General features: G+C 58.1%; 1 protein-coding gene across 6 annotated transcripts in view; it reads left to right on the top strand.

The window, feature by feature from the left end:
* The window catches only part of SEPTIN9 (septin 9), a 165336-nt gene extending 142303 nt beyond the window's left edge, over nucleotides 1-23033 (top strand). For all 6 annotated transcript variants that reach the window (XM_061176277.1, XM_061176280.1, XM_061176279.1 and 3 more), the window contains 9 exons: nucleotides 9325-9516; nucleotides 12015-12143; nucleotides 12535-12616; nucleotides 12917-13054; nucleotides 14999-15116; nucleotides 16112-16207; nucleotides 16505-16601; nucleotides 20064-20115; nucleotides 21198-23033. In XM_061176277.1, coding sequence (XP_061032260.1) covers nucleotides 9325-9516; nucleotides 12015-12143; nucleotides 12535-12616; nucleotides 12917-13054; nucleotides 14999-15116; nucleotides 16112-16207; nucleotides 16505-16601; nucleotides 20064-20115; nucleotides 21198-21333 — 1040 coding nt within the window. In that variant the 3' untranslated portion in view covers nucleotides 21334-23033. The remainder of the gene's footprint in view (nucleotides 1-9324; nucleotides 9517-12014; nucleotides 12144-12534; nucleotides 12617-12916; nucleotides 13055-14998; nucleotides 15117-16111; nucleotides 16208-16504; nucleotides 16602-20063; nucleotides 20116-21197) is intronic.
* The last annotated feature ends 343 nt before the right edge of the window (nucleotides 23034-23376 follow it).

The following is a 23376-nucleotide window of genomic DNA, read 5'->3' as shown; positions in this document are numbered from 1 at the left end:
AGCATCTGCTGTCTGGTCCTGGCCATGGGCTCAGGTGCTCTGGTGGGGGCTGCGGCTGTCCCCTCTGCCTGCAGTGCCGCCTTCCCCGTGGTCCCAGAGGGTGGACTCCAGGCCCGCTGGGGATGGGGGCCCCTCTGCTGTGTGCATAGTTGCCAGATGAAGCCAGGAGACTGCCTGACTGCGAGGAGCACCTGGGCGAGGGTGGGATGGGGGAAGGAGGGCTTCACTGAGGGCGGGGTACTGGCTGGAGACACAGTTTCCTGCAGGAAGAGTACGTGGTGGTCGGCTCCCTAGGACCCCCAACATCAGACCTCTGAGTGGGTCCACCTGGATCTGCCTGGTGACACTGGCTCCTGTTGGGTGGCCTCATGGGCGTCTGTAGACAGCTTGGCTTTGCCTTCTACTCGGCCACTGTGGGCGGTGATGGAGCAAGGCCTGTGCGGGTGTTGGCACCGCTGTGCCTGGGGAGGATCGGGTGAGATCAGGAGCACTGAGTTGGCTGATGGAGCAAGGCCTGTGTGGGTGTTGGCACCGCTGTGCCTGGGGAGGATCGGGTGAGATCAGGAGCACTGAGTTGGCTTTACCCTGAGAGCTTTGTCCTGGGCTGTGTCCCTGCCTGTGACACGGGTGCCATGTGGCTGCCCCCTCTGGCTGGGAGCAGCATCAGGCAGCGGCCCAGGGGCCCTTGCTCCCATAGAGCCACCTCTGCATTTGGCAGATGGGGCTGATGCTCGGGGAGGATGGAACCTGCGGGGACGTTTCTGGGCAGCAGGACAAACAGGGAGGGGGCGGGCGGAGAAGGATGACCCCTGGGTGTTGCAGGCCTGCCATGCCGAGCCCCCTCCCACGGCCGCCTTGGGGCTGCGATGAAGTGTGAACCCCCCTGGGAGGCGTCCCACCTGGGAGCAGGCTTCTCTCTGGGCGGTACCTCCCAGCCAGATGTGTGTCCCACCGCCCCGGTCCCAGCGAGCCGCAGACAGCGATCCCAGCCCTGGGGGCGGGGGGGAGAATTTCTCACTTGGAGCAGAAGTCCGAAGCTGGCGCTGGTGACTTACAGCCCCCGTGAAGGCGTGTGGAAGAGGATGGGACTCCTGCCTCCCCGATTTAGAAGCACCGGCACCCCCCCGACCCCCGTCAACTCCTAGAACAGGCGGCCCAGCAGGCCCCTGTGGGGAAGGAGAGGGCGAGGAGAGGGCAGCCCCATCACCGGTGGGACCAGCTGCCACCAGCCTGTGGGGACAAGGGCTCCCCACCAGGGACGCGGGCCTGGGCTCAGAATGGCGGCCTGTGGAGAGAAAGTGCCAAGGTTTCCTCTGGCTGGTCTGGACATCCTTGCAGGGAGATGACGGGCTGCTTCCACGGCCAGACAGCACGGGGGGGTGTGCAACAACCTCAGGCCTGAGTGGGGGCGTCTGGGCCTCAGCTGTCCTCCAGTTGTGCAGCTGGCTGGTGGGCACTCATGGGCACAGCGGGTTTTTTTCAATCGATCTCTACCAGCAGCATCTTCGTTTTTGTCGTAACATAACAGCTCATTGAGATATAATCCCCATCCCATACAATTCACCCATTGAGCGTGTGCGTCAGTGGCGCTTCTTCACAATGTTGAAGCGCCGTCCTCGTTACCTAGCTCCAGAGCGTGTCCATCACCCGAAAGGAAATCCCATAGGCATGATGGCGCAGCCCCTGGCAGCCACGCATCTGCTCTCTATCTCCATGGATTTGCCTCTTCTGGACATTTCATTTAAATGGACTCATACCGTATGTGGCCTTTCACGTCTGGCTTCTTTCATTGTGCGTAATGTTTTCAAGGTTCATCTGTTGTAGCCTGTCAGGACGTCAGTGCTTTTTTTTTTTTTAATTGAGTATGGTTAATTTACAATGTTGTGTTCGTTTCTGGTGTACAGCAAAGAGATTCAGTTTTTACATAAATATATTCTTTAGCATATATATATGTTCTTTTTCAGATTCTTTTCCATTTTAGTTTATTACAGGGTATCGAATATAGTTCCCTGTGCTCTACGGTACGACCTTGTTGTTTATCTATTTTATTTATAGCAGTTTGTATCTGCTAATCCCAAACTTCTAATTTATCCCTGCTTCCCTCCCCCACCCTTTCCCCTTTGGTAACCATAAATTTGTTTTCTATGTCTGTGGGTCTGTTTCTTTTTTGTAAATAAGTTAGGTCATTGTATCATTTTTTTAGATTCCATGTAAAAGTGATATCATGATATTTGTCTTTGTCTGACTTACTTCACTTAGTGTGATAATCTCTAGGTCCATCCACGTTGCTGCAAATGGCATTATTTCATTCTTTTCTTATGGCTGAGTAGTATTCCATTGTATACATATGCCACGTATCCTTTATTCATTCATCTAAGACATCAGTGCTTTTTTTTTTTAACGTCTTTATTGGCGTATAATTGCTTTACATTGTTGTGTTAGTTTCTGCTGTATAACAAAGTGAATCAGCTATACTTATAACTTATATCCCCATATCCCCTCCCTCTTGCGTCTCCCTCCCATCCTCCTTATCCCACCCCTCTAGGTGGTCACAAAGCACGGAGCTGATCTCCCTGTGCTATGCAGCTGCTTCCCACTAGCTATCTGTTTTACATTTGGTAGGGTATATATGTCAATGCCACTCTCTCACTTCGTCCCAGTTTACCCTTCCCCCTCCTCATGTCCTTAAGTCCATTTGCGTCTTTATTCCTGTCCTGCCCCTAGGTTCTTCAGAACCTTTTTTTTTTTTTAGATTCCATATATATGTGTTAACATACAGTATTTGTTTTTCTCTTTCTGACTTAACTTCACTCTGTATGACAGATTCTAGGTCCATCCACCTCACTACAAATAACTCAATTTCATTTCTTTTTATGGCTGAGTGATATTCCATTGTATATATGTACCACATCTTCTTTATCCATTCGTCTGTCGATGGACACTTAGGTTGCTTCCATGTCCTGGCTATTGTAAATAGTGCTGCAATGAACATTGTGGTACATGACTCTTTTTGAGTTATGGTTTTCTCAGGGTATATGCCCAGTAGTGGGATTGCTGGGTCATATGGTAGTTCTGTTTTTAGTTTTTTAAGGAACCTCCATACTGTTCTCCATAGTGGCTGTATCAATTTACATTCCCACCAGCAGTGCAAGAGTGTTCCCTTTTCTCCACACCCTCTCCAGCATTTATTTGTAGATTTTTTGGTGATGGCCACTCTGACCGGTGTAAGGTGATACCTCATTGCAGTTTTGGTTTGCATTTCTCTAATTACATCAGTGCTTTTTATGGCTCATATTCCATTGTGTGGATTTACCACATTGTGTTTATCCTTTCATCTGTGGGTGGACCTTTTAGGTATTTCTCGAATAGCTACTTTTTGCCACTCCCTGGGCTAGGACTGGGGGTACCGCTGAGCGAGCCATGGCCTCGGGTTTGAGGAGCTTGTGGGGTAGGAGCTGGGGGGGAGTGCAGGGCAGGCTGGAGGGACCTGCAAAGGACCACGTGGAGCCAGGACGAGAATCCGAGGCCCCTGGTTCCTGGCCTCGAAGCCTTCAGGGGGGCGCTGCACCTCACTTTGACTGCAGGATGACCATGTCACCTATTGTCCAAATCGCAGCCTTTCTGAGCACCACCTGGGTTCTGTTAATAATTAGGCTGGAGACCAGAAAAATTGAAAGCAGGGACTCAAACAGACACATGTCCACCCATGGTCATAGCAGTATCATGCATCATAGTCAAAAGGTGGAAACCACTTAAGCATCCATGGGCAGATGAATGGATAAACAATGAAGTACTCTTCAGACGTAAAAAGGAATGAAATTGTGACACAGGCTGCAACAGGGAGGAACCTCGAGGACATTATGCTCAGTGAAAGAAGCCCGACACGAAAGGACAAATATAGCATGACTCCACTTATATGAGGTTCCTAGTGGAGCCTGATTGACAGAGACAGAACGTAGAACAGAGGCTACGGGGGGAGGGGGGAGTTAGTGTTTGATGGGCTCAGAGCTTCTGTACAGGTTGATGAAGGCGTTGGAGGTGGGTAGTGGTGGTGGTTACATGCCATCCTGAATGTATTTAATGACGCGGACTCAAACACTTAACATGGTCAAAATGGTCAAGGTTGTATGTTGTGTCCGTTACTGCAGTAAAGAAAGTGATTAGGAAGTGGAGGGAGGGAGTAAATTGGCGTGTTAAGGTCACCCCCCCCCCCGACCCTAGGTGGTCACTTGGGCTTTTCTTCCTTAGAGGAGGGTGGTGCTGTGGTGGGCAGGGATGTTGCCCTGGGCCTGGGAGCCTGGGGAGAGAGCGGCTGACCCAGAGTGGCCGACCCGGTGGAGCAGGGGTGAGGCTGCCCCAGGGGTCACCACCCCCACCGCAAACCTACATTCCCTCCTCAGAGTGTGGCTCTGGGAAGGAGGGGATATGGTGATCCACACACCGCCCCCCCGCCGCCATCCCCTTTCCCAAGGGGTTCCCAAGTAGGAGCAGTGAAAAGTAGCAGCAGCTCGTGCTGTGTGACCTTGGATAAGTTACTTAACTTCTCTGAGCGTGAGTTTTCCACATTTAAAGACCAGGGCTCCCTCTTGCTCTACTTGCCTGAAGTGAGAGTCACCTTGGACATAAATGTGAAACCTCTTATTTTTCTGTTAAGAACTTCCCTTTCCTATTAATAGCATTTGATGAAGTTTGGGTGTGAAACAAAAACAGGTAACAGGGCCATGGGGAAGAGGGTGAGGCCTCAGCCACAGGCAGGTCACCGGAGGAGGTGGATTGGACACAGGTCTGGAGGGCGGGTCAGGAGGTGGCGTCTGGCCTTCGTGGAGGGTCTGCAGGCAGCCTGGGGCAGCACAGCCCTCCTCCCTGTCCCCCCAACCCCACGCTGAGGGGAGACTCCTAAGACCCCATTCATTCAGGAGTATTGGTTGAGTGTCCCCTCCTTGTAGGTCTCTGGAGGCTCAGTGGGGATCCATACATGTCACTGCCATACTCACTGGAGCTCACGGTCTGTGGGGGGACATGGATATTAATCAAATATCGCAGGAGTGAATGTGAAGTTACAGGGCTGATTAAATTCAGTGAAGGTCTCAGGTTGGCCAGACCGCTTCCAATGCATTTCAGAAAAAAATCACTCTGGGGACCTCAGTTTCCTCATTTGTAAAATGAGTAGGTTGGACAAGAATTCTGTGCTGTCCAATATAGTTGCCATATGCCATGTGTCATTCTTTATTTGAAGTTAATTAAAATTAAATAAAATAAAAAATTCTGATCCTCCGTTGGACCAGGTGCATCTCAAGCACGCCAGTCACATGTGAAAGCAGTTGGTGATTCTGCAAAAAATTAAACATACGATTACCATTTGACCCAGCAATCCCACTTCTGGGTTTACACCCGAAAGGTTTGAAAGCAGGGTCTCGAGGAGATATTTGTACACCCATGTTCCCAGCAGCACTATTCACAGGAGCTGAAACATAGAAGCAACCCAAGTATCCATCAAGGAATGAATGGGAAAGCAAACTGTGGTCCATCCATACAGTGGAATATTACTCAGCCTTCAAAAGGAAGGAAATCCTGACACGTGCTACAACATGGATGAACCTTGAAGGCATTAAGCTCAGTGAAACAAGCCAGTCACAAAAAGACAAATACTGTATGACTCCACTTATATGGGCTACCCAGAGTAGTTAAATTCATAGAGACAGAAAGCAGAATGGGGCTTCCCTGGTGGCGCAGTGGTTGAGAGTCTGTCTGCCAATGCAGGGGACACGGGTTCGAGGCCTGGTCTGGGAGGATCCCACATGCCGCGGAGCAGCTGGGCCCGTGGGGCACAATTACTGAGCCTGCGCGTCTGGAGTCTGTGCTCCGCAACAAGAGAGGCCACGATAATGAGAGGCCCGCGCACCGCGATGAGGAGTGGCCCCCACTTGCTGCAGCTAGAGAAAGCCCTTGCACAGAAACGAAGGCCCAATGCAGCCATAAATAAATAAATAAATAAATAAAATTTTTTTAAAAAAAGAAAAGAATAAAGATGTTAATCTGAGACCACAAAACGATCTTTAAAAAAAAAAAAAAAAGGAAAGTAGAACGGGGACTGGGGAGTTCGTGCTTAATGAGGACAGTTTCAGTTTTGCAAGATGAGTTGGGAGCTTGGGTGCACAACACGAATGGACTTAACATTCCTGATCTGCACACTTAAAATGGGTTAAGATGGTACATTTTGTGTTATGTATATATATATATTTTTTAAATTAATTAATTATTTATTTATTTTTGGCTGTGTTGGGTCTTCGTTTCTGTGCGAGGGCTTTCTCTAGTTGCGGCGAGCAGGGGCCACTCTTCATCGCGGTGCGCGGGCCTCTCACTATCGCGGCCTCTCTTGTTGCGGAGCACAGGCTCCAGACGCGCAGGCTCAGGAGTTGTGGCTCACGGACCTACTTGCTCCGCGGCATGTGGGATCTTCCCCTTCCAGGGCTCGAACCGTGTCCTCTGCATTGGCGGGCAGATTTTCAACCACTGCGCCACCAAGGAAGCCCTGTGTTATGTATATTTTATCACAATTTTTGAAAAGTCACACGTGGCTGCCACACTGGATGGTTGTGGTGCTGGAGTCGCCGGTCTCCGCCGTCGCATCCAGCCGGCTGGAGCCCCCCGGGGCCTGCAAGGGGTCGCAGACAGCGTGTCTGGGCGAGCTGGACTGCCAGGGCCTCTACTCTCGCCTGCGGGGTCCTGAAGGCAGACCCCAAAGCCTCCTGGCTGGGTGGGCATAGAGGGAGGGTCCCGTGTCTGCGGGCCATCTGGGTGGGCACAATTGGGGTTGCCTACCAGGGGGCCTCCCAGAGGAGGAGGGACCTTGCAGGAATGTACCCTCACCTGTGCAAAAGGCCAGGCCTTTCCCTCAGCGGGAGGGATGGTGCTTGTCATGTTTTTATGATTATTTCTCAAGCAGGGCCCTGGTGGGCAGGATGTTTGCTTTGGTTTGAGTTTCTGCAGTGGATGTTGGTGCCTGTGGAGGGGCCGGCTGGAGTCTCTCGCTCTGCTGCTCCCAGGGCCCGTGGAGGGAAGTGAGGGGGTTCAGGGGACGCCCCCCACCCCCCCGTGCTGCTCGGGAGGGGGTGAGGGATGGAGGGAGATGTAGGGGTGGGGTGGGCCAGTCCCGGGCAGAATGGCTCCCAGACCCGCAGACAGATGGAAGCAATTTTCGGTCACGTGGGGCAGGGCTGAACTGCCGTCCTGAAAGACAAGGCCCCATGTCTGTCTCCAGGAAACAGCCCCAAAGCCACACGTTCAGGCCAGATGCAGCTCTGGTCTTTGTTTATTTAAAGATGCCGGAGCCCGGGGGCAGAGTGTTTCTGAAGAGGGAACAGGCACAGGCCTTCCAGGCCGTGCAGGGAGGAGGCCCGCGAATAGCGGTCGAACGGGGGTCCTTGCCTCCTGGGCCCTTCGCCTTTCCCCGGCCTAGGGCGGTAGTGGGGGTGGACCTGGAACCGAAGCCTCAAGCATCAGCCTGTTGTTAGGAGAGATGCGTGGGCCCCCTGGCAACCGCTGGCGCTTTTATATGCGTTATGTTACTTGCTCAGCACCCCTGTTCTGTGAAGCAGGAATGGCTGTGCTTGGTCAAGGGCAGAGGAGATGGGGAAGTTGCCGGCTGACTTGAGGATGAACCAGCGACACCCCAATTTCTCGGATTTGTAAGCAAACGGTGCCTGTCTTCTTTCCTGTCTTACTGGCCTGGGCCTGGGCGTGGGAGGAGAGGGTGCTGGCCCCCATCTCGGCTCCCTCTGACGCTCCTGAAGACACATGTGGCTGCAGAGGTGCGAGCTTGGGGACAGGGTAGAGTCCGGTTTTTTCCCCAGGAAGTGGAAAGGCAGTTTATCTGAAAGCTCAGCAGTGACCTTCCTGACCTGGCGACCTGTGTCGTGCTGCTTCCTGGGGCAGGGTTGGAGGGGGTGGGCAGGAGGGCATGTTTGGGAAGGCTGCTTGCCCACCCTGGCGGTGGGGCACGCCCCTGGAGCATGGGGCACCTGGAGCCGATGCTCACGGAACCAACAGCCTCTCCCCAAGGGCTGGCGGGAGGGGCTCGCGGGGCCGGGGGAGGCATCTGGACTCGCTGTGTGGTCGCTTCCCATGAGCTCAGGGTGTCCCAGGAGGAGAGACGGTGATCCTTCCTGGGAGGTAGGATGAAGCCGAAAGTCCTTCTTAGTGGGAAGAGCTTGGACCCAAGGGGGCAGGGAAGGGGAGCTGGGGGGCCAGCCAGGGAGGGTGCGGCCTGGGCATGTGCCACGTCGGGGGCTCAGTGGGACACGGCCAAAGTGCTCCAGCCGGACCCTGGTGGGGAACCTGCGCCGTCCTGAGCGCCCTGACCAGCCCTGCTGGCCGGGTGCACCTCAGGTCCCCGCTGGGGGCCTTCTGGGTGGCATCCCCCCACCCCCAGACCTCCAACCTGGGCATGTGGATTCTTGAGGGCAGCCCGGGAGGAAAGGAGGAAGGCTCTAACCTATAGACCGCAGAAGCTTGAGATATTTCGAGCATCTCAGCCCCGGCTGCCTGTCCGCAGACATGAAAGCAAAACCTCCTCCTGGCCTGTGGGTGTGAGGCCCACAGGTGCTGGGCGGCCAGAGAGGAGACTGCCACCTGGATCCAGTCCAAGGGGGGGAGGCGGGGGCAGTGCCCCAGGTGCTGCCCAGGGCCCTCTCCTTCCCGCCATCTCCCAGGAACGCTGGGCCCGGAGGAGCTAGCTCTGCATCCAGGCCCTCCTGCCTCGAAAGAATGCCCCTCGTCCCAGCACTCCTGCCGCCCCAGGGCTATTGGCTGGTACCTGGGACTGAGCCAGTGCCGGCCCCCTCCATCCTTCCTTCAGAGGGCTGTCCTCTCCTTTGTCCTGGCTCATGGGTTCACCCAAACCCTGGCTGTTTGACCCCCAGGGCCCCTTCGGCCGTCAGGCTGCAGCAGGTGTTGGGGCCAAAGGTGAAGGAGATGGGGGCGCCCACCTGGGTGCCCCGGGCAGGGCAGGAGGGTGGGGGGCAAAAGAGCGCTCCCCGCCGTGCTCAGGCTAGTTCTCCTGGGTGCAGCTCAGGTGAGATAGAGGAGGGTGCAGGGGTCAGCCCTGCCCTGGAGCCTAGGCAGGGCTGGTGGCTTGAGATCTGGAGTGAGGCTCTGTGGGCCAAGCTGAGTGGCTGCAGGACAACCTGGGCCTCTGGCTCCAGCTCCGGGGCATTTCTCAGGGCTCTCTCAGGCAGCTGAGCCTCAGTTTCCCTGCCTGAGGATGTGGGGGCTTAGCAGACGCCTGCATGTGACCCCCTAACGTGCCCACTCCTCGTCCCGCAGCCACCGAGGCAGCTCCCGGCAGCGTTGGCGACATGGCCGACACCCCCAGAGACGCCGGGCTCAAGCAGCCGCCCGCGCAGAGGAATGAGAAGGCCCCCATGGACTTCGGCTATGTGGGGATCGACTCCATCCTGGAGCAGATGCGCAGGAAGGCCATGAAGCAGGGCTTCGAGTTCAACATCATGGTGGTCGGTGAGTCCGCGGTCCCCACCACTGCTCAGAGCCACACGGGAAGCCTGCCCCTGGGCCAGCCACATAGGCTCCGGGGCATCTTCTCTTGTAAAACGGGGGCGACAGACCTGGCCTGCAGGACGGATTGCAAGTGGCGTTGTGTGTATGTACGCGTGCCCGCTGGGAGGGTCTCAGCCTCCATCAGCTCCTCAGCAGGGCCTCTGCCCATTACATTAAGAACCCCGGAGACAGCTCGGCCCCGGGCCGGGCAGGGGCTCAGGAGACGACAGCTCTCTGACCAGTGGCCTCCGCCTTCTGCTTTTACCTTCTGCTGAGGCATCCCCATCGCTGTGGCTCAAGCCCTGGCTGGGCTGACCCCCGCACCCAGCAGGCCTGGCTGGAGGCTCCCCTGTGGCCTCTGCAGAGCTGGATGGATGGTCACGGGGAGGGGGTGGTCATTGATCAGCCCGGCCCAGACAGGGTTAGGGAGCTAGGCTGGGGGAACAGTGGGCAGCCCTTGTTCCCGAAGACTCTCAGGTCCTGTTCGGTCCTCACAGTAACCCTGTGAAGGGAGCGCCCATTTTACAGGCAGACATGAGGCCCAGAGAGGGCATGATGAGGTCATTCAACTCACAGTCCGGGCTCCATGCCTCCACCCTCCTTCCCACAGCAGTGCCCCTGCAGAAGATGCAGCCGGGGTGGAAGGGCGCCTGTGGGGGGGTCCGCAGACAGGGGGAGAATCCCAGCCTTGCCCCTGCTAAGCTGCCTGATGCTTGCCCAGACTTCCCTGGGGTTTTTATCAGCCTCAGTTTCCTCATCCATAAAATGGGATAGTCCTGGCCCCCAAGGGCCAGGAGGGGCAAATGGGAGAACGTGTTCGGCCCCTGGCATGGTCATGGGCACTCAAGAAGATTTCAGAAGCAATTATGAGGATGGTGGTAATAAAAATAATAATAATTACAGGATAAACTTTAAAATATCCTGGTTGGCATCTCCCAGGTGTCAGGGGCCGTGGCTGTAATATTTGATGTAGCCCCTGGCCTGAGCTTGGTGGGGACACAAAACCATTGGGCAGAAGGGGAGATGGATGAGGAGGAGGGCCAGTAAACAGCTCAGGCCAGGGATTCCCGACGCCACCCTCTGGGGGATCCACACTTTTCCTTGAAAGGTTATCAAAGTTGGAAAATCAGTGTGATTTAATTTTTAAAAATAACGTGGGTTACCATGGCCTAAGGCCAGCTCAGCGCAGAGGCAAAGCGATGTGGCTCCAAGTCTGGAGTGTGTGAGCCTGTGTACATGTGTGTGCACGTGTGCGTGCATGTGTGTGCACGTGTGCATGGTGCTGAGGTGTGCCTGGGGCATAGTAGGCATCTTATAAGCGTCAGTGGCCATTGCCGCTATTAACCCCGGAGGTGGAAGGTCCTGGCTGGGGCCCTGGAGCTGGGCTGCTGCTTCTAATCCTCAGTCTGGACTCGGCCTCAGTTTTTCTCATCTGTCTGATGGGCTAATGACAGCACCTGGTTGTGAGGGTTAAACTGCCGCTCTTAGGACAGCGCCTGGCGCACGGCGAGGGCTGCGTGGGCGGGACGTGGGTCAGCAGCCGCGAGGCGGACCCTAGATTCAGGGTGATTTAGAGCAGGAGGGGCCTTCCAGTCACGACTGAGTCCAGGTCCCCTCCCTGTTGTGCCCTCTGCCCTCGTCCCTCTTGCTGTAGGAGGGGACTGTGGGTGACGTGAGGTTTCGGCTCACAGCCAGGCCAGAATCGCTTCTGGGGCCACACCACGGGGTGGCTGATGCCCCAGGGGCTCACTGGCCCCTCGGCCCCTCAGCTGCCAGGTCTGCTGATGTGGGCACTGGTCAGCGCTGTCCCTGCCCTTGGCAGTGAGGCACAGCTGCCCACCATCCGGGCGCCTGGTCAGGCCTCCTGTACCAGGAGCAACTGCAGCAGTGGCCTTTCTTGGAGGCTGGCGGTCACTTGGCTGCAGGCCGTGTGTGCTGAGTGTGCCGACTCTTCAACCGAGACGATCCTGGGAGGCGGGGAGCCCGGACCCCAGGGCTTTGGACTGGAGCCCCACAGTGTGGGCAGCCTGGCCCTGGGGGATGCAGACCCTCCAGCCTGAGGTCCCAGGGTGGGGGGCTCTGTAGGGCTTTTCCTTCGAACCCCACGTCGATCCCAGTATGCCCAACAGCTAAGAGTGGAGCTGCACTGGAGGGGCCAGCCCCCCACTTTGCCTCCCTGACAGCGTTCTGCATCTCAGCTCCTCCCGGGCACCCCAGGACCTCGCGTGGGGCAGTTTGACCATCCCTGTGGTCAGAAGGCGAGGGGTCCGTGTCCTGCTCTGCCACAACACACTGTGAGAGCTTGGCCACCACCCGGGCACCCTCCTGCCTCCTGACCTCCACCTAACCCACCCCCAACCAAGGTGTGCTGGGGGGCGATGCCCAGGCATCACTGCATCGCAGGCCCGTGACCTGCCCTCTCTGGAGCGCCACGCCAACCAGCCCCGTTCTCTCCCCAGGGCAGAGCGGCTTGGGAAAGTCCACCTTGATCAACACCCTCTTCAAATCCAAGATCAGCCGGAAGTCAGTGCAGCCCACCTCGGAGGAACGCATCCCTAAGACCATTGAGATCAAGTCCATCACACACGGTGAGTGCCGGGTGGGGGCTGGGGGGAGGGATGCCAAGTCAGGTACCTCAGGTCCCCTGAGCTGGTGACTCTCGGCAACACCTCTGGGCACGTTGAGACTCAGGGTGAAGGGTGAGGGGTCGGGGCTGCTCTCCGGGACCGCTGCAGGCCCTGGTCAGAGCCCCCTGGAGATAGCTGAGCTTTCCACCAAAAATCATGGGCAGGGGGTGCCCAGGATAAGTGTCATCAGCTCTGCTGGACTTCACTGCTGCAGGCTGTCATCTCCCTGGCATCACCCTGGGGGCGCCCCAAGTGGGCTTCTTTGGGGCAGGGTGGTCAGGGAGCCTGGCTGGGGTGTCTGTACGGGTCCTGGGTCTCCCCCTGAGCTCGATGGGGCTGGGATTCTGTGCAGATATCGAGGAGAAGGGCGTCCGCATGAAGCTGACGGTCATCGACACGCCGGGGTTCGGGGACCACATCAACAATGAGAACTGGTGAGGGGCTCCGGGGGCCACTTCCCCGGGTGGAAGAGCCCTAACGGGGCTGCTGGGAATCTTGCCCCTCCCCCCGATGCTGGGAATCTTGCCCCTCCCCCCGACCCCTGAGGTCAAAGGTCAGCATGGGAGGCTAGTGCGGGTCTCTGCTCTGCTCAGAATGTCAGATGCCTCCACACGTGTACGGGCGTTGCGCTGGGACTTGGAGAATTACGGACCTGAGGGTGGGGACGGGGGCCTGCCCCCCAGCTCGGGTGGTGGGGGTCCTGCGTGCAGGCTGACTGGGGCCTCTCCATGCAGCTGGCAGCCCATCATGAAGTTCATCAATGACCAGTACGAGAAGTACCTGCAGGAGGAGGTCAACATCAACCGGAAGAAGCGCATCCCAGACACGCGTGTCCACTGCTGCCTGTACTTCATCCCCGCCACCGGCCACTCGTAGGTGCACACAGCCGAGGCCTGGGGCTGGGCTGCCCTGAGTGCAGAAGGGCTGGGTGGGCCGTGGTCAGCAGCCTGTGTGCCCCAGTCTCCCTCTGCCCCCATACCACGTCCCACTCACTTGTCCACCCTCCAGCTTGCCTGGGAGGCCGGAGGACCAGGCGGGCCCAGGATGGTTCGGGGCCTGGACCTGCCTTCTCAGGCCGGCCATTCTGGTAGGCCTGGCAGGCGGGTTAAGACTCCGGCTGTGTGTCCTTAGCACTTACCCGCTCTTCCAGGGTGGCTGTCGGTCCCTAAGGGGGGTGATGACGATGTGATAACAGTCCCCGGCGGGGACCACCAGGAGGGTTTAAAGCACAGAGACCGGGCTTGGCCCCTGGCAGGGCTGGATAAGGGCTGTCAGTCGAGGCCACCTTGGTGAGAGCTGTTTTCTCCTGTGGGTTCTGTCTGCAGCTAGAGGTGCACGCACAGGTCAGCGAGGCTGGCCTGCGGTGGGTGCCCCGGAGCAGGGGTTGGGGGGGGGTCTCCTTGCCTCCTTTGAGCAGGGGTGGTCTCCCCTGTGAGGGCAGCTGGGCTCTTGATGGCCTCATAGACCCTTTGTCCTTGGCTCCCTGTGGCTCTGTCTGCGCCGGATACCTTGGTGCCTTTCTGCCCGCTGGTGGACACCCTCGGGCTTGTCCTGAGTCAGGACGTGGGGAGGAGGTGGACCCAGCACCCAGAGGACAGCAGGAGCAGTGGGGTGGGGAGGCAGCGTGGGTGGACGGAGAGGGAGAGCTGGGGCCCGGCGTCCTGCCGGTCACCACGGCCTGAGGCTCTGGCTCTCTCTGGCTGTTCTACCCTCGGTTCTACTCGGAGCAGGGAGCCCAGGGGTTGGGGGCCTCAGCCCCGCAGCACGTCCAGGAAGGAGCCCGGCAGGAGGCGGCCGGCCTCGGCTGGGGCCTTTGTGGGAAACCAGGCCGAGTCCCTGAGCTGCCCGCAGCGAGGGTCAGCTCAGGGGCGAGGAGGCCCGGCACCAGAGCAGGGACCGTGGCCGAGCCTCTCCCTCTCTGGGGGACAGCGGGCTCAGCCGTGGGCCCCACGGCAGCTGGTCCGGCTGGTCTAGGCTTTGCTCCACTGAGGCCGGCGAGCTGAGGGTGGGCACCGCTGCTTCCGCAGGGACCCAGCTGCGCGCTGTGCCGTCCCCTCCCTCGGGTCCCAGGCCCGTGGGGCTGGGGTGGCCCCTCGCCCTCCTCATTCGGACTTCCTCCTGGAACCCGCCTCAGCCCCACCCCATGTCTGCGACTGACTGAGCCTTGACGGGGGAGGAGAGCAGACCAGCTCTGCTCCTGGTGGGAACGTGGTGCCCGCCATTCAGGGGTTCTGCGGCCCTGCCCACACACCTGCTGAGAAGAGGTTTCGAGTCGGCGGGGGGCAGGGAGGGGCTGGAGGGTAATAAGCCTCTCTCCACGGCAGATCTCAGGCGCACTGGAGCCTGTGGGCAGGGGGGGCTGGGACCGCCCCAGAGAGCAGCCTCCCAGCCCGTCCCAGGAGGTGGGGCCGAGTGAGCTCCCATCCCTCCTTCCTCTCCCCCGTAGCGAGGACCCACGGCACGATGGCCACCTGAGCCGGTGGCAGGGGCAGCACTTCTCCGAGTGGACACACTGGGGGCTTTGGGAGCTCGTGTACGAGGGTGCTTGGAGCAGGCCTGCCCCTCCGCCCCCTGCTGCCCGGGCTCAGTGTGTCCCAGGAGCCCTTTTCCTTTTTCTGTCCCTCGCTCCTGGCTTGGCTGGAGCGCTCAGCCCACCGCCTTGACCTTGTCGGCATGCACCCACCTGGGAGCCCCTGCAGGCACCCCAAGGGCCTCCCTCAGCTCCATCCAGGCTGGAGTAGGCCCCCCTCCCTCGTTCCTGCCCCCAGTTCCCACGTCCCTCCAGCCACACCCTCACCCATGACCTTCTGCTCCAGCCTCAGGCCCCTGGACATCGAGTTCATGAAGCGCCTGAGCAAAGTGGTCAACATCGTCCCGGTCATCGCCAAGGCTGACACGCTGACCCTGGAGGAGAGGGTCTACTTCAAACAGCGGGTAGGGCTCCATCTCCGCCCAGCTCCCTGGCCCCTGCCCCTCTGTGGGAGCGAGGCGGGTAAGGGGCCGTCAGACAAAACATGCCACGTTTTTATTAGATGGAAGAGATGGTCCGAAAGGGACGGTCTCCGCCAGGGGACAGCTGGCCGCTTTCTTCTCTGCCACTGTCCCGCTGTGGGCTGCTGTCCGAGCAGGAGGGTGAGCCCTGGGCCGCTTCTTCCTAACAGGGCCGCACGTCAGAACCACCTAGGGAACTTGAAAAACCCAGGTGCCTGGGCCCCCGCAGAGCCTCCGCCTCAGTGGGCGTGAGCAAGGAGGCCCCTCAGTGTAATCCCCAAAGCTCCGCCCTCTCCCCCCCCCCACAAACCGCCCCACGGGCCCCCACTCACAGCCCAGGTGCCAGGGACTTTCCCAGTATGCTCAGGGGAGGACTGTGCCCTGGTAATGGGTGCGTCTGGAGGAAAAAGGAACGAGAAAGCTCCCAAAGCTGCACACAGGCATTTGCACTCAGGGCAGAAATGACAGCTGTTCACCGGGACGTTATCACTGAGCATCATCCATATGCGTAGCTGTCGCTGCAGAGGGTGGTGACGGTTTAACACAAGCAGGTGCGCCTGTGCAGGATGCTGAGCTGCAGTGAGAGGCTTGCCAGGTAGAGCTCAGGGAGGGGAGGACTCGGCAAGCCTGAGTGATTTTCTTGGGGGTGTGATGAGCTGGAGGACAAGGACAGGGAGATACCCGGGACAGAGACCCGGGTCCCTTGGGCGGCTGCGGCCTCCTCTCCTGGCAGGCAGGTCTGCAGCTGCCCCTCCTCCACTCGGGAGGCACAAGAACTGGAGAGTAGCAGGGTCACCAGCCCCCCAGAGCCCACCCCTGATCCCGAGCCTGGGGCCACTCACTTCGTGGAGGCTGTGGCATGAGCAGATGCCCCAAAGCTGGGTTTGTCCTGCTTGCTGCGTGGATGGTGCCCGCATCTCTCCCCTCTGGACCCCCAGATCACCGCAGACCTGCTGTCCAACGGCATCGACGTGTACCCCCAGAAGGAGTTTGACGAGGACTCAGAGGACCGGCTGGTGAACGAGAAATTCCGAGTAAGTGGACCGACCAGGATACTGTTCCCAGAGGCCTCTCACTTCCTGCTAGAGGACATGGGTGGGGGTCTTCCCGCCCCCTCCAGGGCATCTGGGGAAACGGGTGGGAAGGCCTAGAGCCACGAGAACGTGATTTTCTGGGCTAGGAGGAGTCGGTGCCAGTGTCCACATGCAGCCTTCTCAGGCCAAGGGTCTTAGTGCTGGGGGCCTGGACTCCGGGCAGCTCCACCCAGGGGCCCAGGGAGTGGACTGGCCTTTGCACGCTCGCGTGACCAATGCTGCCTGCCCTTCCCCCAGGAAATGATCCCGTTCGCCGTGGTGGGCAGTGACCATGAGTACCAAGTGAACGGGAAGCGGATCCTTGGAAGGAAAACCAAATGGGGCACCATTGAAGGTAATCGCTGAGCTGATGTCTGGGGCCTCCAGACAGGTCAGAATAAAAGCTGCTTCTGCTGACTGGGAGCTGCGTTCATCTATTGCATTGCCCACCTAGCCATGGCGAGGGGTCCCATGGTTCCCGCTCGGCTGGGGGGAAATGAGGGGGCAAGTGGCTCGTCTGGGGCCCACAACCATTAGCTGACGGAGCTGCGCCTCCACTCCCATCTCCCATGGGCGGGGAAATATCCAGGGAGGAAGGAGGTATGATGGGCACTGTCAAGTTCTAGGTCCTGGTGCTGGGGTTTCACAGGCGTGCTGTGTGACCCTGGACAAATCACCCCGCCTCTCTGGGCCTAGGAAGGGGCTGGGCTATAGCTCTGTCCAGCTGAGAACCAGATGCCTTCCCCACTTCCCACCCCCAGAGGTTCCTGGGACCCCCATCTTAGTGTTCTGGGGCTGCTCTGACAAACCAGCACAGTCTGGGTGGCTTAAAACAGAAGTTTATCCTCAGAGTTCTGGAGGCCCTGAGGGAGAATCTGTTCCCTGCCACCCTCCTGGTGGCTGCCCGCTGTCCTTGGCATCCCTTGGCTTGTAGACGCATCACTGCAATCTCTGCTCTGTCTTCACACAGCCTTCCTCTGTGTGCCTGTGTCTTTCTTTCCCTCTTCTTATAAGAACACTTGTCACTGGCCTTAGGGCCCACCCTAAATCCAGGATGACCCCCTCTTGAGATCCTTACTTTAATTATACCTTCAAAGACTTTTTCCAGATAGGGTCCCATTCACAAGTGCCCAGGGTTGGGAGTTGGACGTTGTTTGGGGGACACAATCCAACCCACTACGGTGGCCATGACCCTGGGTGGGGTGGACCTGGGCATTTCTTTACCCCCACTCTGTTCTGTTCTCCCTCTTTAGAACAGAGTAAAATAGGCCACTTTGCTCCTTGTTCACTTGGCTGAAAGGCCCAACGTAGAGAAGGAAGCAGAAAATCCAGCAGTTGCTTTCAGCTCCAGCTGCTGCCATCCCAACCCATGCCCAGCTCACGACCTTGGGCATGTCCCTTCATCCCCCAGGGCCCCTGTTTTCACCATCCATAAAGTGGGTACCATGTGCCAAGAGTTTAATAAAATGAGAGAATGTCTCAGGGACAATTGGAGCTTTTGGGGAAGCAGATACTTTTAAGTAACTGATATAAGGAAAACTGATATAATGGAGCACTCCCAGGCTGGCTCATTTTACCTGGATTAATTGTTAAATTCCTTTACCTCCCTGACCCACCTGGGCAGTCTCAATTAGGCTTCATCCTGGGCTCATCCTGCCTTGGCTCCACCTCTTCCATTTCCTCTCTTCCTGAAATCTTGCTGTTTTAGGAACCTTTTTGTGAAGGTATGTTTTGGAGGGTGGAGAAGTTCGGGATAAGAAAGGGCCAATGTGGGGTGGGGGGGACTTCCCTGGTGATCCAGTAGTTCTCTGCACTTCCACTGCAGGGTGCTCGGGTTCGATCCATGGTCGGGGAACCAAGATCCCGCACACAGCCCCAAAAAATTAAAGAAAAAAAAAAAAAAGAAAGGGCCAGCGGGGACCTGGGAGGGGCAGGGAAGGGCAGCCCGGCAGCTGACAGGCCTCTGCTGCCCCCTGGTGGCCAACTAGGGCCCTGCAGGCAGCCGGTAAAGGAAATTGTCAGGAAATGAGCGAGGCTGGTTTTCTGTGTCCCCCTCTCCTGCTCTGGCCCGGATACCACGCATTGAATGACCTGTGCGATGTTGTGGTGCCACCAGCTCACGCTGAGGGTGGTGATGAGAAACAGCCCCATGGAACCTGTAAAGGCAGTGGTGGGGTGGTGGTTCTCACATCCCAGCAGCCTTCATGAGGCCCTGGAGGGAATTTCTGCCCTGTCTTAGAATAGTTGAACTTCCCCAGGACCTGGTGGACTTTTTTTTTTTTTTTTTAATCTCTGGGACCTTGTGAATTGGGAGCTGACCAGAGAGCTGGCCACTCTGTGCTGGCCCTCAGCCAGAGTTATTAAGTGCTTCTCCTCATCCCCACCCCCACCAGTCCTAGTTCTTTGTTCTTCCTCCGACTTGGTGTATGTACACCAGCGTCCTGAGGTACTTTACTCATCCTTAGATGCCTTCTGAAATGTTTTAAGAGGTAGGCTGGTGTCATAAAGCACACAGTTAACTCATTTAATTCTCTCATGTCCCTGAGAGGTGGGTGGCATTATTATCCCCATTTTACAGATGAGGAAACTGAGGGTCAGAGAGGCCAGAATAACTTACCTAAGCCAGGAAGCGGCAGAAACGCACTCACTCCAGGTTCAGAGCTCTGTTCTTCCCACCAGCTCTCACTGCTTCTCCAAGTTAGATTAAAAGGCTGCGTGAGAGTCAGCCGGCAGAAGGTTCTAGTGTGGGCACAGCCCTGCAGGGGTGGGGGGTGTGGGAGAAAGGAGAGCAGGGGTGTGGAGGGCAGAGCCCAGGCAAGAGGCAAGTGAAATCCAATCAGGAGCACTGGAGGCCCTGCCTGCCGGCTCAGCAACCTTTTAACCTTCAGAAAGACCCTGCTGCTCTGGGATGGGGAAGCCTGGACCAGGGAGCCAGGCCTCACGGGCTGTGGAACCCGTGCAGACCTCTTGCGCTCTCTGAGCCCCATCTCCCTACAACCACAGAAGAGGAACCTTAGTCGCTATCCCGTAGGGTGTGTGAACGTCGGATTAAGTCCCCCGGGCTGGACGCCTCCACAGAATAGCAGAGAATAGCCTCTCCTTCTGCCTTCTGTGCCCACCTCGCTCAGTCCAGGTGATGCCACTTACCACCCTTTAAAAGGTGTGCTAGCACCTGCTGACCACACAGCAGGCAGAGTGTTCCCACGTAGTTCTGGAGTGTGGCAGTAACTGCCCCCAGCTTCAGCCCCAAGGCATTACCTGCCTGCTCCAGGGTGCCCGTGGGGACCTGGGGACCCCTCCCTGCCCTTTCCCGCGTCCCCAGAGCTGTGCGCTGCTCTGCGGCTTGTCAGTCTGGGAGGCTCTTGTGTGTCCTCGTGTGCACCTTCCCCAGGCAGCGTACGGCTCAGTTTTGCTGGTTCTTGAGCTCAGTGTAAACACTCACCCCCGGTGCCTGGTCTCTGTACACGGGTGTCCTTGTGTGTGTCCTGAGCACGTGGGAGAGAAGTCCCAGCCCTGATTCCTGCCTCATTCCGTTCCCAGCCCCCCTCTCGTCTTCAGGTCTCCCCTGGGACATCCCCCGGGCCCCCCGGCATAGCAGCCGCCCCACCGCCACCACCTTCTTAGCCTAGCGCTCTCCCCCGCGGCCGTCTTGGCCGGGTGACGGTGCCATCTCCCTGCTAGAGCAGAACCCTCCGGAGGGCAGGAGCCAAGGTGCCCACTGCTCGCCTGTGGGCGGTGGACCCCTCCTCCGCTTGCCTCCCAGCACTGGGGGAAAGGGGCTTTGCCTGACGTTAAAGCCCCTTCTGTCTCTCCGCAGTCGAGAACACCACGCATTGTGAGTTTGCTTACCTGCGGGACCTCCTCATCAGGTGAGAGCCGGGCTGGTGCTGACAGCGCCGGAGGGGCCTCCATCAGGGCTGAGGGAGGGGTGGGACCGGGCGGAGGTCTTGAGCAGCAGTCGGTATCTGCCTGCCTTCCCGGGAGGGACCTCGGAGGCCCATTTTCTAAAACACCTTCTTGGAAATGAAGCAAGAAGTGAAAATCCTTTCTACTTCTACTTGAAAAGGGTTGAGTCTGCATCACCGCAGCCTGAGCCCATTAGATTCAGGGCCCCCGGAGGTCTCGTACGCTGGACGTGTGTTGGGGGTCCCCAGCTCCCATCCCAGCGTCCTCTGACCTGGTGGAGCCCCTCTTCAGTTTCCTTGAGCCCAGGCAAGGAGTAGCCCATCCTCCACCCATTCGCGAGGGTGCCAGGTGGGTGGATCTGGGCCTGGGCAGGTGAACAGAGAAGGTAGGGGCTCCCACCAGGGTACCAGGGGCTCCCAGCTTCTCAGCCAGCAGGATGGATGCTAGGGACAATGTCAGTAGGAGGGACGGAACCATCTCTCGTGGCCTCCAGGTTGGGGGGCTCTGGCTTCCAGGAGCAGCCCTGCCATGCTGGAAAGCCTGGCTGAGGAAGGACGCCCACCTTGGGCCCTTTCCAAATCTCTCCTGCTGAGCTGCAGAGAAGGGAAGGTTGAACACAGGACTAGCGGGGTGCCTGTGCCCCCAAACCCGGCCGCCTGCTGCAAGCCGCTGCCCCTTACCTGCCAGCACACCTGGCTGCCGGCCTGGCTCTTCTAAACTGGAGCAAGGACACTCCAGCCCTGCGCACTGCCCGGGGGCCTCTGCACTCAGCCCCTGTCCCTGGACTGGCCACTGGGTTGACACAGAGAAAGGGGGACATGTTAGAACACATGGTCCCGAGAGCAGCTGGGGTTGCCCTGGAGACCCCCCCACACACCCCTGCCCAGGCTTGGTCTATCTTGGTGGGGCTAAAGCGCCCCACGGGGGGACCCCCGGGGAGCCAAGCAGTGGGGATTGGGGGTGTGGAGGGTAGGCCGAGTGAGCGGGCCAGCCTCCTGCCCTCGCCCGCGGCCCTCCTTGAGACGCCCCCCCCGGCCCCTCCCAGGACACACATGCAGAACATCAAGGACATCACCAGCACCATCCACTTCGAAGCCTATCGCGTGAAGCGTCTGCACGAGGGCAGCAGCGCGGTGGCCAACGGTGTCGAGGAGAAGGTGCCAGAAGCCCAGGAGATGTAGACACCGCCTGTCCCGGGACCCCGCCCCGAGTCTTTTCCGTCTCCCCCACCCTCCCCCCACCCACCTGCCCTGTTTTATTTTATATAATTTTCTCCATGTGTCCTCCATCTCCGCCCCTTTACACCTGCCAAGTAACAAGATGACGAGTGCCCTCTGAGTATGTTTGTTATTAGCCCGCTGACTACGGGGACCCGGGCTGGGGGGTCCTCAGAGTGGAGGCCGGCTCTCTGGCTGTCCCTGAGGTCCAGGAGGGGCGGGAGGACCACTGACTCAGTCCTGACCCTGCCCCGGGGCCAGAGGAGTGGCCTCCAGCTCTTGGTGCCCCTCGGACACAGCCTCTGCGGTGTGGCAGGGTGGTGCCCGTGGGAGGATGGAGCCATCCTCGTGGACCTGGAGCCCCCGCCTGCCCCTGCCTCCCCACATGGCCGTGGCCGTAACTCAGAGCACCCCACCCCGCCCCTAGGGGAGAGCAGTTCATTCCACGAGACCCAAGTTGCCAATTGCTTAGATGCGGCGAAGCCATTGGCTGCTGCCCGCCCACCTGCCTGCGAGCCTGTCCTGGAGCAGGAAGTGCCTTTATCTCAGCCGTCCTCGCGAGTCAGCAGCTCTCCCCCGCTGTCCCCTTGGACGAGAAATTGGGACAAGTTGGAGAGAGGGAGGTGTGTCTTCATCTCCCCTCGTGTCCCACCACCCTCCCCCCCCACTGGAATTTGATTGAGGATTCACAGGAAGGGAAAAGATGCACCCCAGCCGCCTGATTTTTGGGAAGGTCCAAGTGAGTGAATCTGGAGCAGGAGCTAAGGGAGGAAGTGCTGGCAGGTGCCCGAAGGAAGTGGGGGGCCATGTGGACCATGGCTGGGATGCTCAGAGTGGCCCTTGTGGCCTTGGTGGCTGCCCTGCCCCACCCCGTGTGACTGGGGAAGCCTGTGTCTGTGTGTCTGTTTAGACATCCATTGGGCCCAAGATGCTCTGGTTAAGTGAATGCCCAGTTGGGCACCCCAGATGCACACTCGGCCCTCCCAGCCGAGGCCGTGCTGATGCCACCACCAGGGAGGTGGGAGGCCAGGGAAGCCTGACTTTGTGTTGCCCTAAGTTTGCCTGGGCCTCTGTTCACCCCCCCCCCGACCCTGGAGCCCATCATAACGACCCCCAGAGAGGGATTGGCCAGGGGTCAGGTGTGCACGGCCCACTGTTGGGCTGCAGAGCGGGCTTCACGTCTGCACGGCTCAGGCCTGTGAGATTAGACACGGGGAGATGCACGGCCGTCCGCAGACCCCTGGCTTGGTGAGAAATGTGGTGGGAGGGGTGGGTGCAGACTGACCTGGCATGTGCGCGCGTGTGTGTGTGTCCATGTGTGCACGTGCGTGCGAGTGTCATCGCTTTGCGTGTTTGCTCCCTCCCCACCCAAGAGAGGAAGGACCCCTTAGCGAAACAGTTTACTTGCCGACTTGCCGTTTTTGCCAAAACCAAGATGTTGAAGGACGCGTCTGTCTCCAGCGTCGGGGTCCCAGCCTCGGTCCCGGGATGCCTTCGCTTTCCTTCTCTGTAGCCAGATTTTGAAACATTGTTAGTTTCCCTGGGATCTGTTCCACAGTGGCCTTTTGCTATGTGCCTCTTGAGAAATTCGTCTCTTTTTGTATAAATAACAAAGTGTTGAAAATGTATTTCCTGAAATAAATGTTCCAAATGCAAACCCGGAAGGCTCTGGAGTGGGGATTTTTTTCTCTTTTCTGACCCCGGAAGTGCAGATGAGAGTGAAGATAGCGTGAAAGTGATCACTGGGGAACTGTTTAATCTCCTTTCGGGGGGGAAGAAAGGTTTCAGGGACTTAGAAGCACTGATTTAAGGGGATGATTGAAAAGAGAACAGAGAATCTTAATTTATTCATCACAAGGAGGCTTTGCAGGGTTTCCACAGGGCAGTGCTGTGAGCTGCTTCTATTACTGTATCCCTGGAAATGTTTTTCTTCTTAAAATTGAAATCTGTTGCAGTGAGCTCTATGAGCTGGTCGATATTTGACAATAATTTCATACCAATTTATTC

This window comes from Eubalaena glacialis, chromosome 19 (genome assembly GCF_028564815.1).
Source record: "Eubalaena glacialis isolate mEubGla1 chromosome 19, mEubGla1.1.hap2.+ XY, whole genome shotgun sequence".
Taxonomy (NCBI): Eukaryota; Metazoa; Chordata; class Mammalia; order Artiodactyla; family Balaenidae; genus Eubalaena; species Eubalaena glacialis.
This window is presented reverse-complemented; position numbering and strand designations above follow the sequence as displayed.